This window comes from Gallus gallus, chromosome 1 (genome assembly GCF_016699485.2).
Source record: "Gallus gallus isolate bGalGal1 chromosome 1, bGalGal1.mat.broiler.GRCg7b, whole genome shotgun sequence".
Taxonomy (NCBI): Eukaryota; Metazoa; Chordata; class Aves; order Galliformes; family Phasianidae; genus Gallus; species Gallus gallus.
The window spans coordinates 175,912,158-175,927,879 of NC_052532.1; the positions used below are offsets into that span (position 1 = coordinate 175,912,158).

The 15,722-nt window shown below is 52.9% G+C and overlaps 1 protein-coding gene and 1 long non-coding RNA gene across 2 annotated transcripts; one reads left to right on the forward strand and one right to left on the reverse strand.

Moving 5' to 3' along the window:
• Positions 1 to 1,042: 1,042 nt before the first annotated feature.
• On the reverse strand, positions 1,043 to 5,705 carry PDX1 (pancreatic and duodenal homeobox 1). Its single transcript, XM_001234635.6, has 2 exons — positions 5,214 to 5,705; positions 1,043 to 3,071 (listed from the first exon to the last, which is right to left on the reverse strand). The coding sequence occupies exons 1-2, from the start codon at positions 5,602 to 5,604 to the stop codon at positions 2,767 to 2,769; spliced, it is 696 nt and encodes a 231-aa protein (XP_001234636.3). The 5' UTR covers positions 5,605 to 5,705; the 3' UTR covers positions 1,043 to 2,766.
• On the forward strand, positions 5,643 to 8,193 carry LOC107052126. Its single transcript, XR_001464338.3, has 2 exons — positions 5,643 to 7,333; positions 8,049 to 8,193. It is a non-coding gene; the product is annotated as an uncharacterized LOC107052126 (long non-coding RNA).
• Positions 8,194 to 15,722: the final 7,529 nt, after the last annotated feature.

Here is a 15,722-nt window from a genome sequence, read left to right on the forward strand (position 1 = left end):
GCGAGGGAGGCACTGAGCTTCTTTCCTCTGTCTGTGTGCGCACTGAGCTCCCAGGTACACCTGGGTGTAGAGGAGCTGAGGTTTGGGACAGCACGAGGTGGAGGATAAGAAGTGGGGAAGGGCAGAGAGCGGGGGAAGCTGCAGCTGCACATGCATCCCACTTTGCTGCCCCATTCCTCATGCTCGCAGCCAATGCGGTGTGTGGGCACACGGCTGCGCCAGGTGCTGGAAGCCCCGGGGAGGGATGAGCTATGGCTGAATGAAAGTCAATGATATCCATTGCTTCCAAGAAGAGAGATGCAGAGCTTTCCACATTTCGTTGTCCTCCGTAGGTATTAAAAGAGACCATTGTTGTAGATCTGTCAGCAGCCATACCCAGTGGTATTCCTGCTCACAGGGCAAGCAATGTGCATAGCCCCAAATGCAGCACTCGGCTCCCAACCATTGCCCAATGCCACGCCAGTGGCTGTGGGAGGGGGGCACCCTCCAAAGCACCACAGCCCTCCTGAGCACTGTGTCCCCTCTCAGCCACCCTCTGCCACATCCATGGCAGCAGCAGTGAGCACAGCACGGGAGGCAGCAGCGGAAAAACTTTCACACTTTGTGTTAAATCGCCAATTTCGGGTTTGATTTATGGGCATCATTATTCATCTGTGACGGCAGCAACCCACGCGGGGCAATGGCTGAAGGAGCTGAGTACTGCTGAGAAGGAAATAACAACACCCGAACCTTCCATCTCCTACCTCTTGCCTATTCAGTGTGGTGCCGGGGCTGCCATACATTTACTTCTGCATGGTCCCAGAGCTGTCCGGACTGAATTAACACCATAGAATCATATCATAGAATGGCCTGGGTTGAAAAGGAGCACAATGATCATCGAGTTTCAACCCCCTGCTACGTGCAGGGTCACCAACCACCAGACCAGGCTGCCCAGAGCCACATCCAGCCTGACCATGTATATATCTGTATATATATATACATATATATAGGTGCATTTGTAAGAAAGATGGATAGGAAAAAAGGAAGTGCCAAAGCCATCAGCTACGTCAATTCTTTAAAGAAAAAGATTTTATTCATTACAACTAAATCATGTAGAGCTGGTTCTACTTTCACTTGCAGAAATACTTTGGCCTCGTGGTCAGGTGGAGCAAACTCAGCACAGTTCAGAAAGTCTCCATCGTTACAGCAGAGCACGGAGAAAACTGAAACCAAACGCGTTGTGCCGGGAAAAGGACGGGCACATCTCTGCTGCCACATCCACTGCTCACCCAGCAAGATGCCCCCATTGGGATCTTAGTAGAAAACCCCATCTCTCGGCATGAAGGATCGCCTGTTGGCAGCTGGATCTATTCTCATAGGGGCTCCCTGAGTGCCGCTTCGGTGTAGCCAACACAGAAGGCGTTTGGAAACAGATCCAGGGGGTGCTTCTAGTGGCAGGCTGATGTGAAACTAATGGCGAGGAGTAGTGCTGAGGTTTAAAATGGTATCTTGGTCCCCACAGGGTCTGGGCAGCGTTACTTGGGTTGCTCCTCTGGGTTTGGTTCTTCGGCAGAGCAGCTTTATTGGAAGTTCGCTCGTAGAATCGTTAGCAAAGCTCTCACTCGTTGACGGCGTTTGGGTGACTGAAGAGATCCAGGCCTGGTGCTGCACAACGTGCAAGGAAAAAGGCCAGGAACGTGTTTGTGAGCACGTATTAATGCCCCCAAGCAAAGAAAGGGAGCAGAACGACACCTTACAGGCAAACGCTTCACGCAAGATGGGAAAAGAAACTGCTAAGAGCCGCCTTCCTCCCGTCCAATTCGATTTCCAGCGCTGGTTTGGGAACCGTTCGTTTCGCGTCTACGAAATCCCGCTGTCGGCACAGCTTTTCCTCAGCGAACGAGAGAGAAACGCCACCTTTCCCCGCTCCAAACCGCTTTTCTCGGGCTTCAGAAGGAACCCCGAACAGCCGCGGCCCCGAACCGCTCCGGGCCGTAACGCGTTGGCCGCAGAGAAAACAAAACCGCGCAGCGCCGGAGTCGCGCAGGGAAGAAAAGGCGCTGTGGGGTTCCTGCCCGACGGCCGGACGTCGGGAAACGGTGGAGAAGGGAAGGAGTTTTTCCTCGGAAGGAAACTATCCCCTCCCGCCGCTGCCTCCGACCTCCGCGGCGAGCCCCGGCCAGGAGAGCGGCCCCGCATCGCCGGGCCCCGACGGCAGTGTGTGCGCCCGGTGTCATCGGGGAGAGAAACCTTCCAAATCCTGCCCGCAGGAAGCTCGGCCTTTTTTATTTCTATTATTATTATTATTATTATTTTCTTCTCTCTTTTTTTTTTTATTCCCCCCTTCCCCCCCTCCGCCCCCCCCCTTTTTTTTTTCCTTTCCCTTTCCCAAAGTCAGAAGAAAAAGAAACAAACCGCGTTGCCGAAGAACCGAGCACCAGTCCGATTTCTTTCGGAAGTCCCCTGCGGAACCGATGCCGCGGAGCCCCTCGGAGCGGCGGGGCGACCCGCAGAGCCCCTCGCCCGGCCCCGCTCCCCTTCCTGCGGTGCCCGCTCCGCGCTTCCGGGGCCGCGGCCGCCGTCGGTGTCGGCCACCCGCGATCCGCCTCCCCCGGGGCACCGCGGTCCCGGCCCCGCACACCGCTTCGGCTCGGGGAGCTCCGAGGGGAGAAGCGCCACGGATCCTCCGAGAAAGCGGCCCCGAGCGCTGCCCCGGGGCCCCGAGGGTCCCTCCGCCGTCCGGGAGCGAGGCCGGGGCCGGGCTGGAGGGGTTGCCGGAGGCCGCGGTCACGGCTGCAGATCCTCTTTGCCCTGCAGCTTCCCGGAGGACACGACGCAGTCCTGCTCGGGATCAGCGCTGTTGGCCGTCCCCCGCTTTTTGTCTTCTTCTTTCTTCCATTTCATCCGTCGGTTCTGGAACCAGATCTTGATGTGTCTCTCGGTCAGGTTTAACATGACGGCCAGCTCCACCCGCCTCGGTCGGGAGATGTACTTGTTGAAGAGAAACTCCTTCTCCAGCTCCAGCAGCTGAGCCCTCGTGTAGGCCGTCCGCGTCCTCTTGTTCTCCTCCGGCTCCACCACGTAGGAACCCCCTGCGGAGAGCCACTGTCAGCCCCGGCCGCGGCCGCCCCGTCGGGGAAGCGCGGGGGGCGACGAGAGGGGTGAGAGCCGAACCATCCATCCCCCCCCCCCCCCTCCCCGGCTTCGGGCTGCGCTACGGTGTGCGCGGCTCCCACGGCCGCTGATGGTTCGTTGTGTAAACGTTTGGGCGAAGTGTTCATTGAATCGACGTGGAAATATATCAACCCAGTAAATTAAATCGCCGGAAATGGTAAAAATAATTTATATTTTAAAAAGTAAATAAATAAAAAATTAAAAAAAAAAAAAAAAAGGAAAGGGGGGGGAAAAAAGGAAAGGGAAAAAAAAGGAAAAGAAAAAAAAATTAGAATCAAATCTGACCTCTCCAAGGTAAATGCGTGGAGAAAAAGAGAAAAGGAACCACCCAGGTGTGCACAGGCTCCGTCCCGGCCGCGGGCAGTGGGGATGTGGGATGGGAGCGCAGAGCCCCGCTCGGGGGCAGCCGGATCGGCCGGCTAGGGAAGACCTTTGGTTCCGTGATCCTGGAAACGGCGACAGCGGCGACATCACCGTTCCCAGCACGGCCTCCGCTGTGGCCCGGAGGGGCCGGGAGCCGAGGGAGGCGTCACCGCGCTGTCACCCGCGGCCGGAGCCCCAGGGGGACACCTCGGAGTGGTGGCAGTGCGACCGCCGGGGCGTCGCGATTGAAACAGAGATTGGGTCGGCTGGATGTGGGAAAGGCCGCCTGGCCTTTTGTCCCCGGGACACATCCGTGGGGAAATATAGAGAAATATAGAAAATATACGTAAAATGCGTAAAAGCGTAGGGAAAAAAATAAGTAAAAACGCGGGTTTATCTCTCTTGATCGGTTTGTACGCGTGTGGGCATTAAGGAGTCGCGCTGTTGGGGTAATGTAGTCTGGCAGCACGGGAGGGGAACGCCGCGGTTGGTGTGAAAAATGAATGTTTTGGGTCAGGATTTCAAGCGCTGCCACCGGGCTTTGGCTGCGGGCGCCGCACGGGTGTGAGGGGCACAGCGATGGGAGAGAGGTGATGGGCTCGGGTTGTGCCAGGGGAGGTTCGGGTTGGATCTTAGGAAGCGTTTCCTCTGCAAAACAGGTGAGGCAGCGGCACAGCTGCCCGGGGAGGTGGTGCGGTCACCGTCCCTGGAGGCGTTCAAGAGCCGTCTGGATGTGGCACTGAGGGACGTGGGCAGTGGGCACCGTGGGGTGGGCTGACGGTTGGACCGGGAGATCTTAGACGTCTTTCCCAGCCTTAACCCTTCGGCGTGCGGGGAGCGGTGCGGGTATCCGCAGCTCATCCCCAGGGCCGTGTGCTGCTCAGCGCTGCCCCCGGAGCCCCCCCGGGAGAATCGGAGGAGGATTTGGGGCTTCAGAGGAGAAAAGTTTTGTTTTGTCGAGGTTTTGGTCATTCCTCGGGTATAAGGGAAAAAAAAAATAATACATATATATATATCTTTACACACACACGTATTTTGAGAATGGGACTTCCCAGACTATTTCACAGTAATTTCAGCCCTCCAGTCCCTTTTCAACTGTCTATTTGAACAAAGCCATTAATATAATATTTGCCGTATAGGCGTGACAAAAGCTCGGGACACGATAACATTGTGCAGGCAGAGACAGAAATATTGTTCCGCAGCGGAACTTTCTGCCTCGATAGAGTTTCTTCCCCTCGCTGGCACCTCCGTTTCGTTTGTGCATTGTTCCCCCTGCCCCGGGCTCTGGGTTGGAAAGGTGCGATCCCGACCGAACCGCCGCTGCGGGCTGCGGGGCGCCGGGGGCAGCGGGGGGGTTCCTCGCTGGACTTCGGGGGCTGCCCCGTTCCCGCACGCCGCGGGATGGGGACCCCGCGGGAGCCCCCCGAGCTCTCCGACGGAGAGTCCTTGCCCGCCCCATCCCGATGGAAGGTTCGTCGAGGAAAGGGAATTCGTGGGGATCCGCGCGTGGTTTGGGCACCGCCACCCCTCCCCTGCTGATGTGAACGGGACTTTAACCCGGGCGGGCTCAACCCGACGGCGGGGACCCGGAGGCGGCGGGAGCGGAGGGCTGCGGGGGAGCGGCCGGACTGCTGCGGGACCCCCACGGCCGGAGCCCTTTCGGTCCCTTCCGAAAGGGAGGAGACGGCGGGGCTTACCTGCCCACTGCCCCTTCCAGGCGTGCGACTTGGTGGACTTCATCCAGGCGAAAGGCACCTGCACCCGAGGCTCCTCCATCGCCCCCGGGTCCGCCCCGTCGGCGAAAGGCAGAGCGTCCTGGTGGGGGGGAGGGAGGTGAGGGTGGTGATGGTGGTGGTGATGCAGGTGGGAGACCCCGGCATCCTCGCTGATGGGGGGCACCTCGTAGGGCGAGATGTCCGACGGGCTGCCCTGCTCCAGCGCCCCCAGAGAGCCGGGGTACGGAGCCTGCTGCTGCCGGCCCACGTAGAGGCAGGCGGGGGGGCTGGGGCTGTAATCCTGCGCTCTCTGGAAGGCGCACGGCTCCTTGTAGAGCTGCGCGGAGGCGTAGTACTGCTCCTCGGTGTTCATGGCGGCGGGCCGGGGGGTCCGGCAGCTAGGGGCACATCGGGCTGCTCCCGCCGCCGGGATCCCTCTTTGACAGCTCGCCGCTCCGTCGGGCCCCGCCGCCCTGCCCGGCTCCCGCCGCCTCCCCATAGGCGCCGCACCCCCACGTGAGCCCTCCCGCAGCCCTCCGGGGCGGGGCGGGACCCATAAGAGGCCACCGGGGTGGCCCCGGCCTCACAGAACCGTTTTCCCCCGTTTTCGCCCCGCTGGACAAATACCTCTGACCCCGCTCGGTGAGCCCCGTGATGGAGCTCCGGCGTGCGGGGTGGCCCCAAAACCCACCGCGTGCCCCCCCCTTTTGCACACGGACTGCTCATCCCTTCCAGGGCAGAGAAACATTCGGGGGTGGCAAACGACTTCTGGGGGGCTTGGCTTCGGGGTGAGGTCGGGGCTTCTCGGACGGGGATGTGGAGCGGGGAGTGGGAACTGCGGGGGGACCCCACGCAGCAGAGGAGCGCCATGAGCTCTCCGTGCCCCCTGCCCGAGGGATGCGGCCGTGGGGGACCACAATGCTATCGGCAGAGAGAGCGATAGGCGGCGGATTGTTTGCCGAAAGGGGAAATTTTGGAGCCTTCCCCGCGGTTCGGGCTGCAATGTGTTGACCCTCGGAGATAATGCGCTCCAAGTTGGTGCCGGTTGACTTGGTGACGAGGCTATGGGAGGCGGAGAGCTACCGAAAGGGACAAAGATCATTTCCCTGCCTCCCTGCGCTCGGCCCTCAGGCCGCTTTCTCCGGCTCAGAGGCAGGCAAGCTTTCTCCTTTGACCGGCCTTCCTCCTCCTCCTCTCACCCCCCTCTCCCACAGCTCCGTGCCCGGTTCCGGGCGCTCCGTGCCGGTCTTTGAGCACAGCCGTCGGGGCGCGCACCGGACGCTCCCTCTCCGAGGGCTCGGCCGGCCCGGCCCGGCTCGGTGGAGGTGATCCATCCGTGGGCAGGAGAGGAAGGAGGTTCCCCGGTACCCGGCTCAGAAGCCGGGATCATAAAAGCGCCCAGTCCATTACATGGAAAATGAGTTTCCGCTATGAATGCATTTGGGCCCCCCATCTCTCAGAAAGCACACCGTGCCTTTGATTCAATATTGAGCCATTAAGCAATTGCTTTCCCAAGCCATTTAACAGCAGCCCTTATGGATAAATAAACAAAAAAGGCTGTAAACCAATTATAGTGCGGATTGTGAAAAAGTATTTTATTAGTGGGAATTACTGATAGGCATCGCTGCTCCTCCGGCTCCCCCCCAACCCGGAGCCCTCCCCCACATCCCCTGACATGTTGGGCTGGGGTACGCACCATGCCCGGGACACAGCCCACCCCCACCGAGAGGATGTGTTCCCTGGGAGTGGGCTTGAGGTGTCCTTTGGTCCCTCTGGAGACTTCTCACACACCCTCCCCTCGGCTGGAAGCTGGGGGGTTGGAAGCCCCCGGAGCTCAGTGCTGAATGTGGGGCTCGGCCTGTCTGCCCCATGGGGAATCACCGTGGGGTGGGGATATGTGGCGGGCAGGGCATGACGGAGCCCATCCCGGGTGGGGGTATGGGGCGGCTGGGGGCTCCCCACAGCTCCATCCTCATCCCGATGGGGAGCCCGGCTCCACACTGCTCCCCACAGCATTTACAGCCCCACGTTTTCCACGGGGAACCGGAGAGGACAAACAAACGCGTGGCCATAAAAACCAGAGCAAATTGATTCATCTCCAGGTAGGACCATTACCCGGCGTCTTAATGCTGTCCTCTCTCTATAACGAACATTTCTAAATAGAGTAAACATTTCGCCCCTCCAAAGCAAATGAATTTCGTATAATTTAGAGCTAATTCTCTTTCATTCTGCCTGCGTGAGCAGGCGATAAGGGCATGCTTTGTCGTGCTAACAACAAGGCAGAGAGCTGCAGAGCAGGAACAGGGCCTGTGATGGGGGACCCTGCTTGTGTCTGGGGGGACGAGGCCCAGCAGCAGTGGGAGCCAAACCCACCCCCAGAGCCCATCCTGCCTGCTGCCGTGGGAGAACTGCAACAATTTGTTGCTGAAACTTAAATTCAAGCATCATCTTTAATTCTCCAGCTGGAAGAGCTTTGAGATGTGTAGGCATGATGCAAGGAATTAGAACATGAGGCATTGATCCTGTATAGACACGTGACCTCAAAGGACCAACGACTCTTGAATGCTTGGCACAATGAGCCCAGGGGAGTGCTGCCCAAGGAGGTGGTGGAGTCACCGTCCCTGGAGGTGTTCAAGAATCACAGAATTGCTGGGGTTGGAAGGGACCTCAAGAGGTCACCGAGTCCAACCCCCCAAAAGAAACATGGAGATGTAGCACTGAGGGACACGGTTAATGGACATAGTAGGGATGGGTCAACAGTCGGACTAGATGCTCTAGAAGTCTTTGCTAACCTTAATGTTTCTTATTGATTTTCAGGACTCCTGCACATCTATTGGCATCTCCCAGCAGGAAGCTGCCCAACAGCCCAGGCCCAAGGCTTTGGCAGGCTTGTGTGGTGATGAGGATATTGGCCATCCTGTCTATAAGTAATTGTGCAAATAAAAGATTGCTGGTAAAAGGAGCATATTCATTCCAGCTCATAAGTGTACAACAGCATTTAGTGTCTAACCATTGAAAACTGTGAAAGCAAAAGCAAGGGACATATTGCATACTGGAACAAACCCCAAAGGGATGGTTGGGTTCATCTTCAAGCTCAGTACTTCATGACACTGAGTCTGGACAATGCTCTCAGACATGTGGTCTGATTTTGGGTGGTCATGTGTGGAGCCAAATGTTGGACTTGATGGTCTTTATGGTCCCTTTCCAACTTGAGATATTCTATGATTCCATGACTCTACCTTAGCAGTTGGCTGGACATGTGCTGCAGGCCAGCTGGAGACCCTGGGTTTTACTCCTCTGGGGAGCTTTTTACAGCCTCATGCTGTGCTCATGCTTTCAGCTCTGTGTTGTGTCTGATCCATGAGCACGGCCTCACAACCAATAGCATGGTCACAGCTCATGCTGAGAACCACTCTGGCAGGTCCAAGTCTTTCCTCTGATGGCGCTCCACTCCTCCAAGGTGGTTTTCTACAGTACCCCCATGATCCACTTAGAAGTTAAATCCTTTTTGTGAGTTGGTCATTCCAAGAGATTAATTTAAAGCAATTGAAGGATGACAGCAACTGTAGCGATACTAAGCAGTGCAGGCACGCCGTAATTATCTTCACCACCAGAACAAGAATTCATGCAACCCAGTATCAGTAATGAAAGTTTCAGGTACTCGGCTGTTGCTGTCCTACAATGAGATATGCAATGTAATACTTGGATCGCCATATCAGATTCAAGTATCTTTCAAGGACTTGTTGAGGTTTGATGTCATTCTCTCGCTGGGTGTTTGCCCAGCAAAGAAGAGGTTGTCTGTGCAGTGGAATGGTTTTCCATACAGTACGAAGCCCAAAACTTTTTACAATGCATTGTGAATGTGGTTGAGTGCCCTGGGATCTGGAACGACAAGCTATGTACCTGATGTCGTATCTGTGTGGTTTTAAAATGTCTGCCTTAATATATATACCATCAAAAATGACATTGCACCCTCCTGAAATTCAATGGAATTTTCAAAGCTTTTACCTTAAGTACTTAATTTAGGAGCTTAGTTTGAAAGTCATGTCTGCTTCCTCCCCAGTGATGTCCGACAGACACTGCTGGGATCAGTGAGTTGCAGAACCATCTGGACACGATGATGTTTTTTTCCTTGGAAAACTGGCAGGATCATTTTGTTTGCCTTTCAGTGCAAATAATTGTGAGCCCCCACTCGATTTTCCCCACTCTCCCGCTGTGACCAATGGCAGTTCCTTCGCCCCCCCTCCCTGGTGCCTGACCAGAACAGTGATTTCTCAGTGCCCAATTGCATTTTTTGCAGTTCACTTTTTAACAGGAGAGGTGGCTGGAGCACATTCAGAGCAGCACTGTGAAGCTGTCCCCATGGCAAGGGCCGCAGCGGGAGAAGGAAGAGCTGACAGTGAAACAGCGTTCCCAGGGACTGAATGTTAAACCCCCACACCTTGTATCTAGCAGAAAGGTAACCTTTCACAGGTCTGGTTAATAATCAATAACCATGTGAAAACAAAGCTGTCTTTCCCTTGGAGCACTGATGATAAAAACAAGAGCACAAACTATTCCAGCTGCCTTCAAGCAACACTGGTTCATCAGCTTTTCCTCTTTTTTTCCTTTTTCCATTTGTGAGAAGCTGTTCTGGTCTCTGGGGGGTTCTACATCTACATAGTGCTCCTGCAGCTCTCTCTGTCCAGCACACATAGCTCCTTCATGGCAGATATGGGCCACATCTGAAGTATACCAGTACACATTCACGTAAGCCAGTTTGAATCAGTGCTTGTCCATTAAATATGTAGGATATCTGTCTTACGAAAGGTTGAGAGTAGGAGAGGTCTCTGTCATTTTGACCTCTTCTTCTACATTTCATAATTATTTTTTTTTTCATCATCATGATTGCATTTTCTGATAGAAATACTGCCAGAGAGCAGTAAAACCTCACTGCCATGCAGGAAGAGTTGAACAATTGCTTTGTGAACATTTCTGCTGAATATAAAGCATGTTCACATTGTCTGCTCTGCACAGCTTTGTTTGCCACTTCATGGTTAGAATGCCGGATAGATGTGGGAGTATGTCTACATTAATACCTACATATACATCTACATTGTCATCAACACCAATGTTGACATCAACATTGATATCCACATCTACACTGCTATCAACATCAACACTGATGTTGACCAACACTGACATCTACATCATTTATGTATACACTGATATGTACATCAGTGTTGACATTGGCGTTGACATCTACATGTACATCTACATATGCATCTACTCAGCTTCTACACCCCAAAACAGCTGCTGCTCACATTTCCCCCTTGGACTCCTTGGGTGGGTGCCCTGTTGCAGACCAGGCTGGCAGGGCTCAGCCATGCAGGTGCTGCTCGGGCTGCTGTTGGCTCACCTGGTGGTTCTCACCACAGCCCTCCTTCTTGTTTGTCCACTACAGCTTTGCCAGGCTTCAACCACTGGGGCTGAAATTTTCCGTTCTGTACCTCTGTCTCTCCCCAAACATTCAGGGGCTGAGTCAGCCTCTCCTGGAGGTGGAACAGGTAATGTTTCTGCCCACCCCAGCTGGGCACGTGGGATTGGCAGATAATTTAAACTCAATCCCGTTTATTTCAGTAAGGATTTAAGAAGGGCTTTACATGCTTACCTTCCGCTGAAATGATGCAAGGAGGTAAAAATCAGGGCACGAATGTTGATTTTTCCTTCAGTAAACCAATACAACATCAGCCTTTGAGGAAATCCTTCCTCTGAGCATGGAGTAATAAAATGTGAAGTGAATAAGTCTTGGACTCAGGAGGGAAAACAGAGCGAATACAACACCCTCTCCTCTCCTCTCCTCTCCTCTCCTCTCCTCTCCTCTCCTCTCCTCTCCTCTCCTCTCCTCTCCTCTCCTCTCCTCTCCTCTCCTCTCCTCTCCTCTCCTCTCCTCTCCTCTCCTCTCCTCTCCTCTCCTCTCCTCTCCTCTCCTCTCCTCTCCTCTCCTCTCCTCTCCTCTCCTCTCCTCTCCTCTCCTCTCCTCTCCTCTTTCCCCATACTTTCTCTTTCACCTTATTTCTCTTTTGCTTTCTCTTTTGCTTTCTCCATCTTATTATCTTAAATTGTATTTTCACCTGGTTAATAATTTTCACTTTCTTACATCTACATTTATATGCATTTTTATGGTATTTCCATTCTGTATTTGTGCATTTATGTTACACCTGAAAGGTAATGTCCAGCCCAAGTTTGAAAAGCTGTGATTTAAAAGCACAGTTACATAACATACTTGACAAAAAATCATTGTCTTTTCAGAGCCACAATGAACTGTATACAAAACGGGCACAAATTTGTACATTTCACTGAGAGCTCAGCTAAATTTTCAGTCTCTTATAGATGCATGCAGGTTTTATTGGTCCTTCCCTGAACACTGGAAAGCACATTGTCAGAGCCTGAAATGATTTTATGTACCTAAGCACCACCTGATTTAATGCATCAGCTGACAAGGACATAGGCATTGATTAAATGTCCTGCCTGGGGTGTCCAGGAGGCTGGAGAAGGCTGTCTCCTCCAAATGGTCAGTGGAACTCCCCTCAGCAATCATTAACTCAGCACTTGGTTCAAGCTCTAGGAATAACAGGTGGCTTTGAAGAAGGAGCAGTTGGAACACACTGGGTGAATTCAGCAGACTGCTTGGCGTTGCCCTCTGGGATAGGCAAATGGGAAGAGTCCATGATGGCACTGCACATGTTAGGGGTTCAGCCACAGGACCCCTCCATCCAGGGCTGAGATGGGTGAGCTGGAGAAATGGACAGAGAAGGAGAAGCTCTGGTCTGGTTTCTCTGAGCTCACTTGAGTCTGTGTGTCCTGGCTGACCCCTGACACAGGTGGTGCTGCCCTGCCAGGGTGCGGATTAACGCTCAGCCAGCAGTGAGAGTCCTGCTGGGCTTCAGACTTCAAAATGGGCTTGATGGGCTTCAGCAGAGCATCACCAACCCACGGGTTTGTAGCTAGGCATCATCACGAGGTCTTTTTATTTAAGGTTGCTCTCAGGTGTTACATCTGCAGCGGTTTTTCACGGTCCATAAAACTGGATGGTGTTGCAAAAACCTTGGCGAGAGTAACTTCATCATAGCAACGAGGGAAGGGAGGTAGTGCTTTGCTTTGATAGAGAAGATTTCAGGAGCCCAGAGCCATCAGGACCACACTGCCCTGGGATCAGCTCACCCCTAGGAGGTTCCTCCTCCAGAGCAGACCAAGGGTGAGAAGGTGCCATCCCCAAAACAACCCCAGGGAAGGAATCCAGGTCTCTCATCTCTGGTATCCTATGAAGAGTTCATTCCTCTCACAGTGATTAGGAAAATTCCAATTGAATAAATGGTTTCCACAGAAGAGGAGTTACCAAAATCAGCCTCTTAAGCTAAATGATCCTCTTCGTGAGTCCCAAATGAAATCAACTCTGTTAGTGCTCAACTCATTTGTGCAACAGCAGCGTTAATATGGTCATCTAATTTATTGAGTAGTCAGGTTCTAGTTAGCGGGGCAGGACGGGGTACGAAAGCAATTAGTGGTCTATTTTCTATGTACATTGAAGCAGACGCCCGTATATAAAGGAAGTTCTTCTGGCAGGTGCACCATGCTAAAAAGCTTTCACCTAAAATTATATAGCCTGACAAACAATATAAAGAAGTAGATTGCCCAATAAACAAATAGCATATCAGCCATTTATACCGAACCACACTACTTAGACTCTTCAAGCTTGAAACGGCTGTGTATTTTTCCCCATTATAATGTTATGATGGTCTGTATGTAAATTGGTTCAAATTCGGTTTTGATATTACTGTGCTCTCAAAGCCAGGATGGACTGAGCACTTTTCCCAAGATGAAGCACTATGGGTGGATGTGGAAATGGCTCCCAAGATTCCATTCCTCTCTGGTGCCTCTGCGAGCTGAATGATGGATGGGATATTGAAGGACACCCTGTGTTCTGGAGGAGAGGATGTAGACATTCTCTGTGTCTTTCCCAGAGGATTTGCCCATGCTTTTTTTATTGGGATGAGGTGTCCCTTGTGTGTCTTGCTTGCCTGGTTTCCAACCCATGGGCTTCCGGGATCATGACCAGAGTCTGAGTATAGAATCATAGAATTCTGTGAGTTGGAGAGGACCCTTAAAGATCACGTAGTCCAACTCCCCTGCAATGAACAGGGACACCTGTGGCTAGATTTAGATGCTCAGAGCCCGGTCCGGTCCAACCTAGAATGTCTCTGGAGACAGGGCATCCATTGTGCATCACCCACTGCATTCAGCCACAAGTTTCCCTTCAGGCCTGGATGGTCTTTGCAGAATGTGTTTGTGCTGCAGCCTGGGCTGTGACACACATCTGCTCCTTCAGCCCCTCGTTTAGGCCACTTCCGCCAGGTAACCTTCTGTATTTGTGACAGGGCCAATAACCCTGTGTGTAAGCTGACAACTACTGCACCGCAGGGCTTTAGAGGTGGGAGCAGGGAGAGCAGCTCCCTCCTGACAGCAGCCCTTCCATTGCTGTGCTGTCTGCCACCAGCACTTGGGCAGCTCTTCCCATGCTCTAGGATGCTTTCGACAAATATAACCCTATGCCTGCATGAGCTGCCTAGCACCCAAATATCTGTTCCCAGCTGGGCAATGGAAATTACCACTCAGTGATTACAGATATGCCTCTGCAAAGTGTTTAATGACCAAAGAAGAGCAAAGACTTTACGTGGATGCATGGATTCAATCATGCTTCAAGAAATTTCTAATGCTAGGGACAGTAAGGTGAGGGCTGCAGGTGGTGGGCAGGTGAGTGTTCTCAGCTCTGGCAGTAAGGATGAACACATCAGGGTTGCCCATGGAACTGCCACTGCCAGGGCAGAAGGTGTGGCTGAGTATCTGCAGGTGACAGGGAGGTCACTCTGGAGGTGTTATAGGAAAACAGCCTGTAAAGCAGATTCCTTGCCAAGGAAGGGCTGGAGATTTTTTGGATTGACTCTAAATGAACAACCCTGATTGCTTCGGGAGGCACCATTTGTACAGAAAATGGTAGCTGATCCTGAGACTGTTCTGGGCCACCCATAACATCTATTCCCAGAGTAGGAGGGGGAGCTAAAATACTCCATCCCATGGTCAGTCCCACCCATTGCCAGTCCCTCCCATGGCCAGTCCATTCCATGGCCATCTCCACCCAAGGCCAGACCGTCCCATGCTCAGTCTGATGCCTATTTCAGGTTGGGGCTGATCCCACCAAGGCATGCAGTCACATGTCCCCATGAAGGTCACAGCTTCCCTTGAGAGGGAGAAGAAAACAGCAGAAGATTTAGATACCAGAAGAATCCTCTCTCTAGCCATGAAATATGGACACCATCTGCAGCCTTCTGCTCTCAAGTGTTACATCCAACACTTGCACATAATATTTTATGACAGAAGCATACATACATTTGATGTTTCCCTTGCTCTGTTGCTACAGACCCATCAAGCCCATTAAACCTCATTCTCTTTCAGTCTGTTTTGGGCAGGGCTACGCATGCTGCTTACTCCTGTTTCCTGTCAGTGGGGGATCACAGGAGAGTGAGCCGTATTGACATCCTAACTTCCTTCCCTGTCTTTGCAGAAATGGGTTGGGCTGTGCATGTTGGGTTGCTTTAGTTCTATCATTTTGAAGATGTTTCCTCCCAGAATTATGATGTCCTGGTACAGACACTCCATGTACAGTCAACAGAGAGAGAGAAGCCTTCTGAGATGATTCCTGATGAGTTGCCTGTGTGTCTCCAGCCATGGCAGGGAATCTTTCTAGCTGAGAGGAACGGGCAGTTCTTCATGAAGGGGGAAGCTGTTTGGGCCATGCCATGAGGGAACAGAAGGGATATATTGGCATAGTCATCTTCTCAGTGTCTGAAGTGGAATTCAGCACAGCAGAGTTCTGAAGAGGGGAGGCTGGTAGCCATGCATACCAAGGATGTCAGAGACTTGGCCTGCAAGCCAATTGGAATGAGACCAAAATCTCCTGTCTTTGATTCCAGGAGAACACCAAACCACAAGCTGGATACAATTGGGATTTAATTTATTTTCCTGCCAGGCCATTGCTCCATCTGTTTTCCATGGCATTCCTCCAGAGTATGAGTGACATGCTCAAGCTGGATGGAGTAAGATCTGCACTGACCAATAGAAGGCAGAGGGACAGAGCTCAGGTTCATGTTTGGGATGTTGAAGGCTTTCACCCAGCTGTCCAGAGCTGCAGTGAATTGCTCAGCTCACATCCCTCATCAGCTGCCTGCACAAGTTCAGAGGTTTGTCAGATGTTTGTCAGATGTTTGTCTCCAGCAGAGGTAACAAGAAGGGGATATGGCCTTGGTGGGCACCACAACTGCAAGTGCACTGTCACCAGCAGTTCCCACGGGCACACATGGAGGAGCAGATGGGATGTCTTGGAGACATTCAAGGTCAGTCTGGATATGGTTCTGAGCAACAAGATAGAATTGTATTTGTCCCTGTTCATTGCAG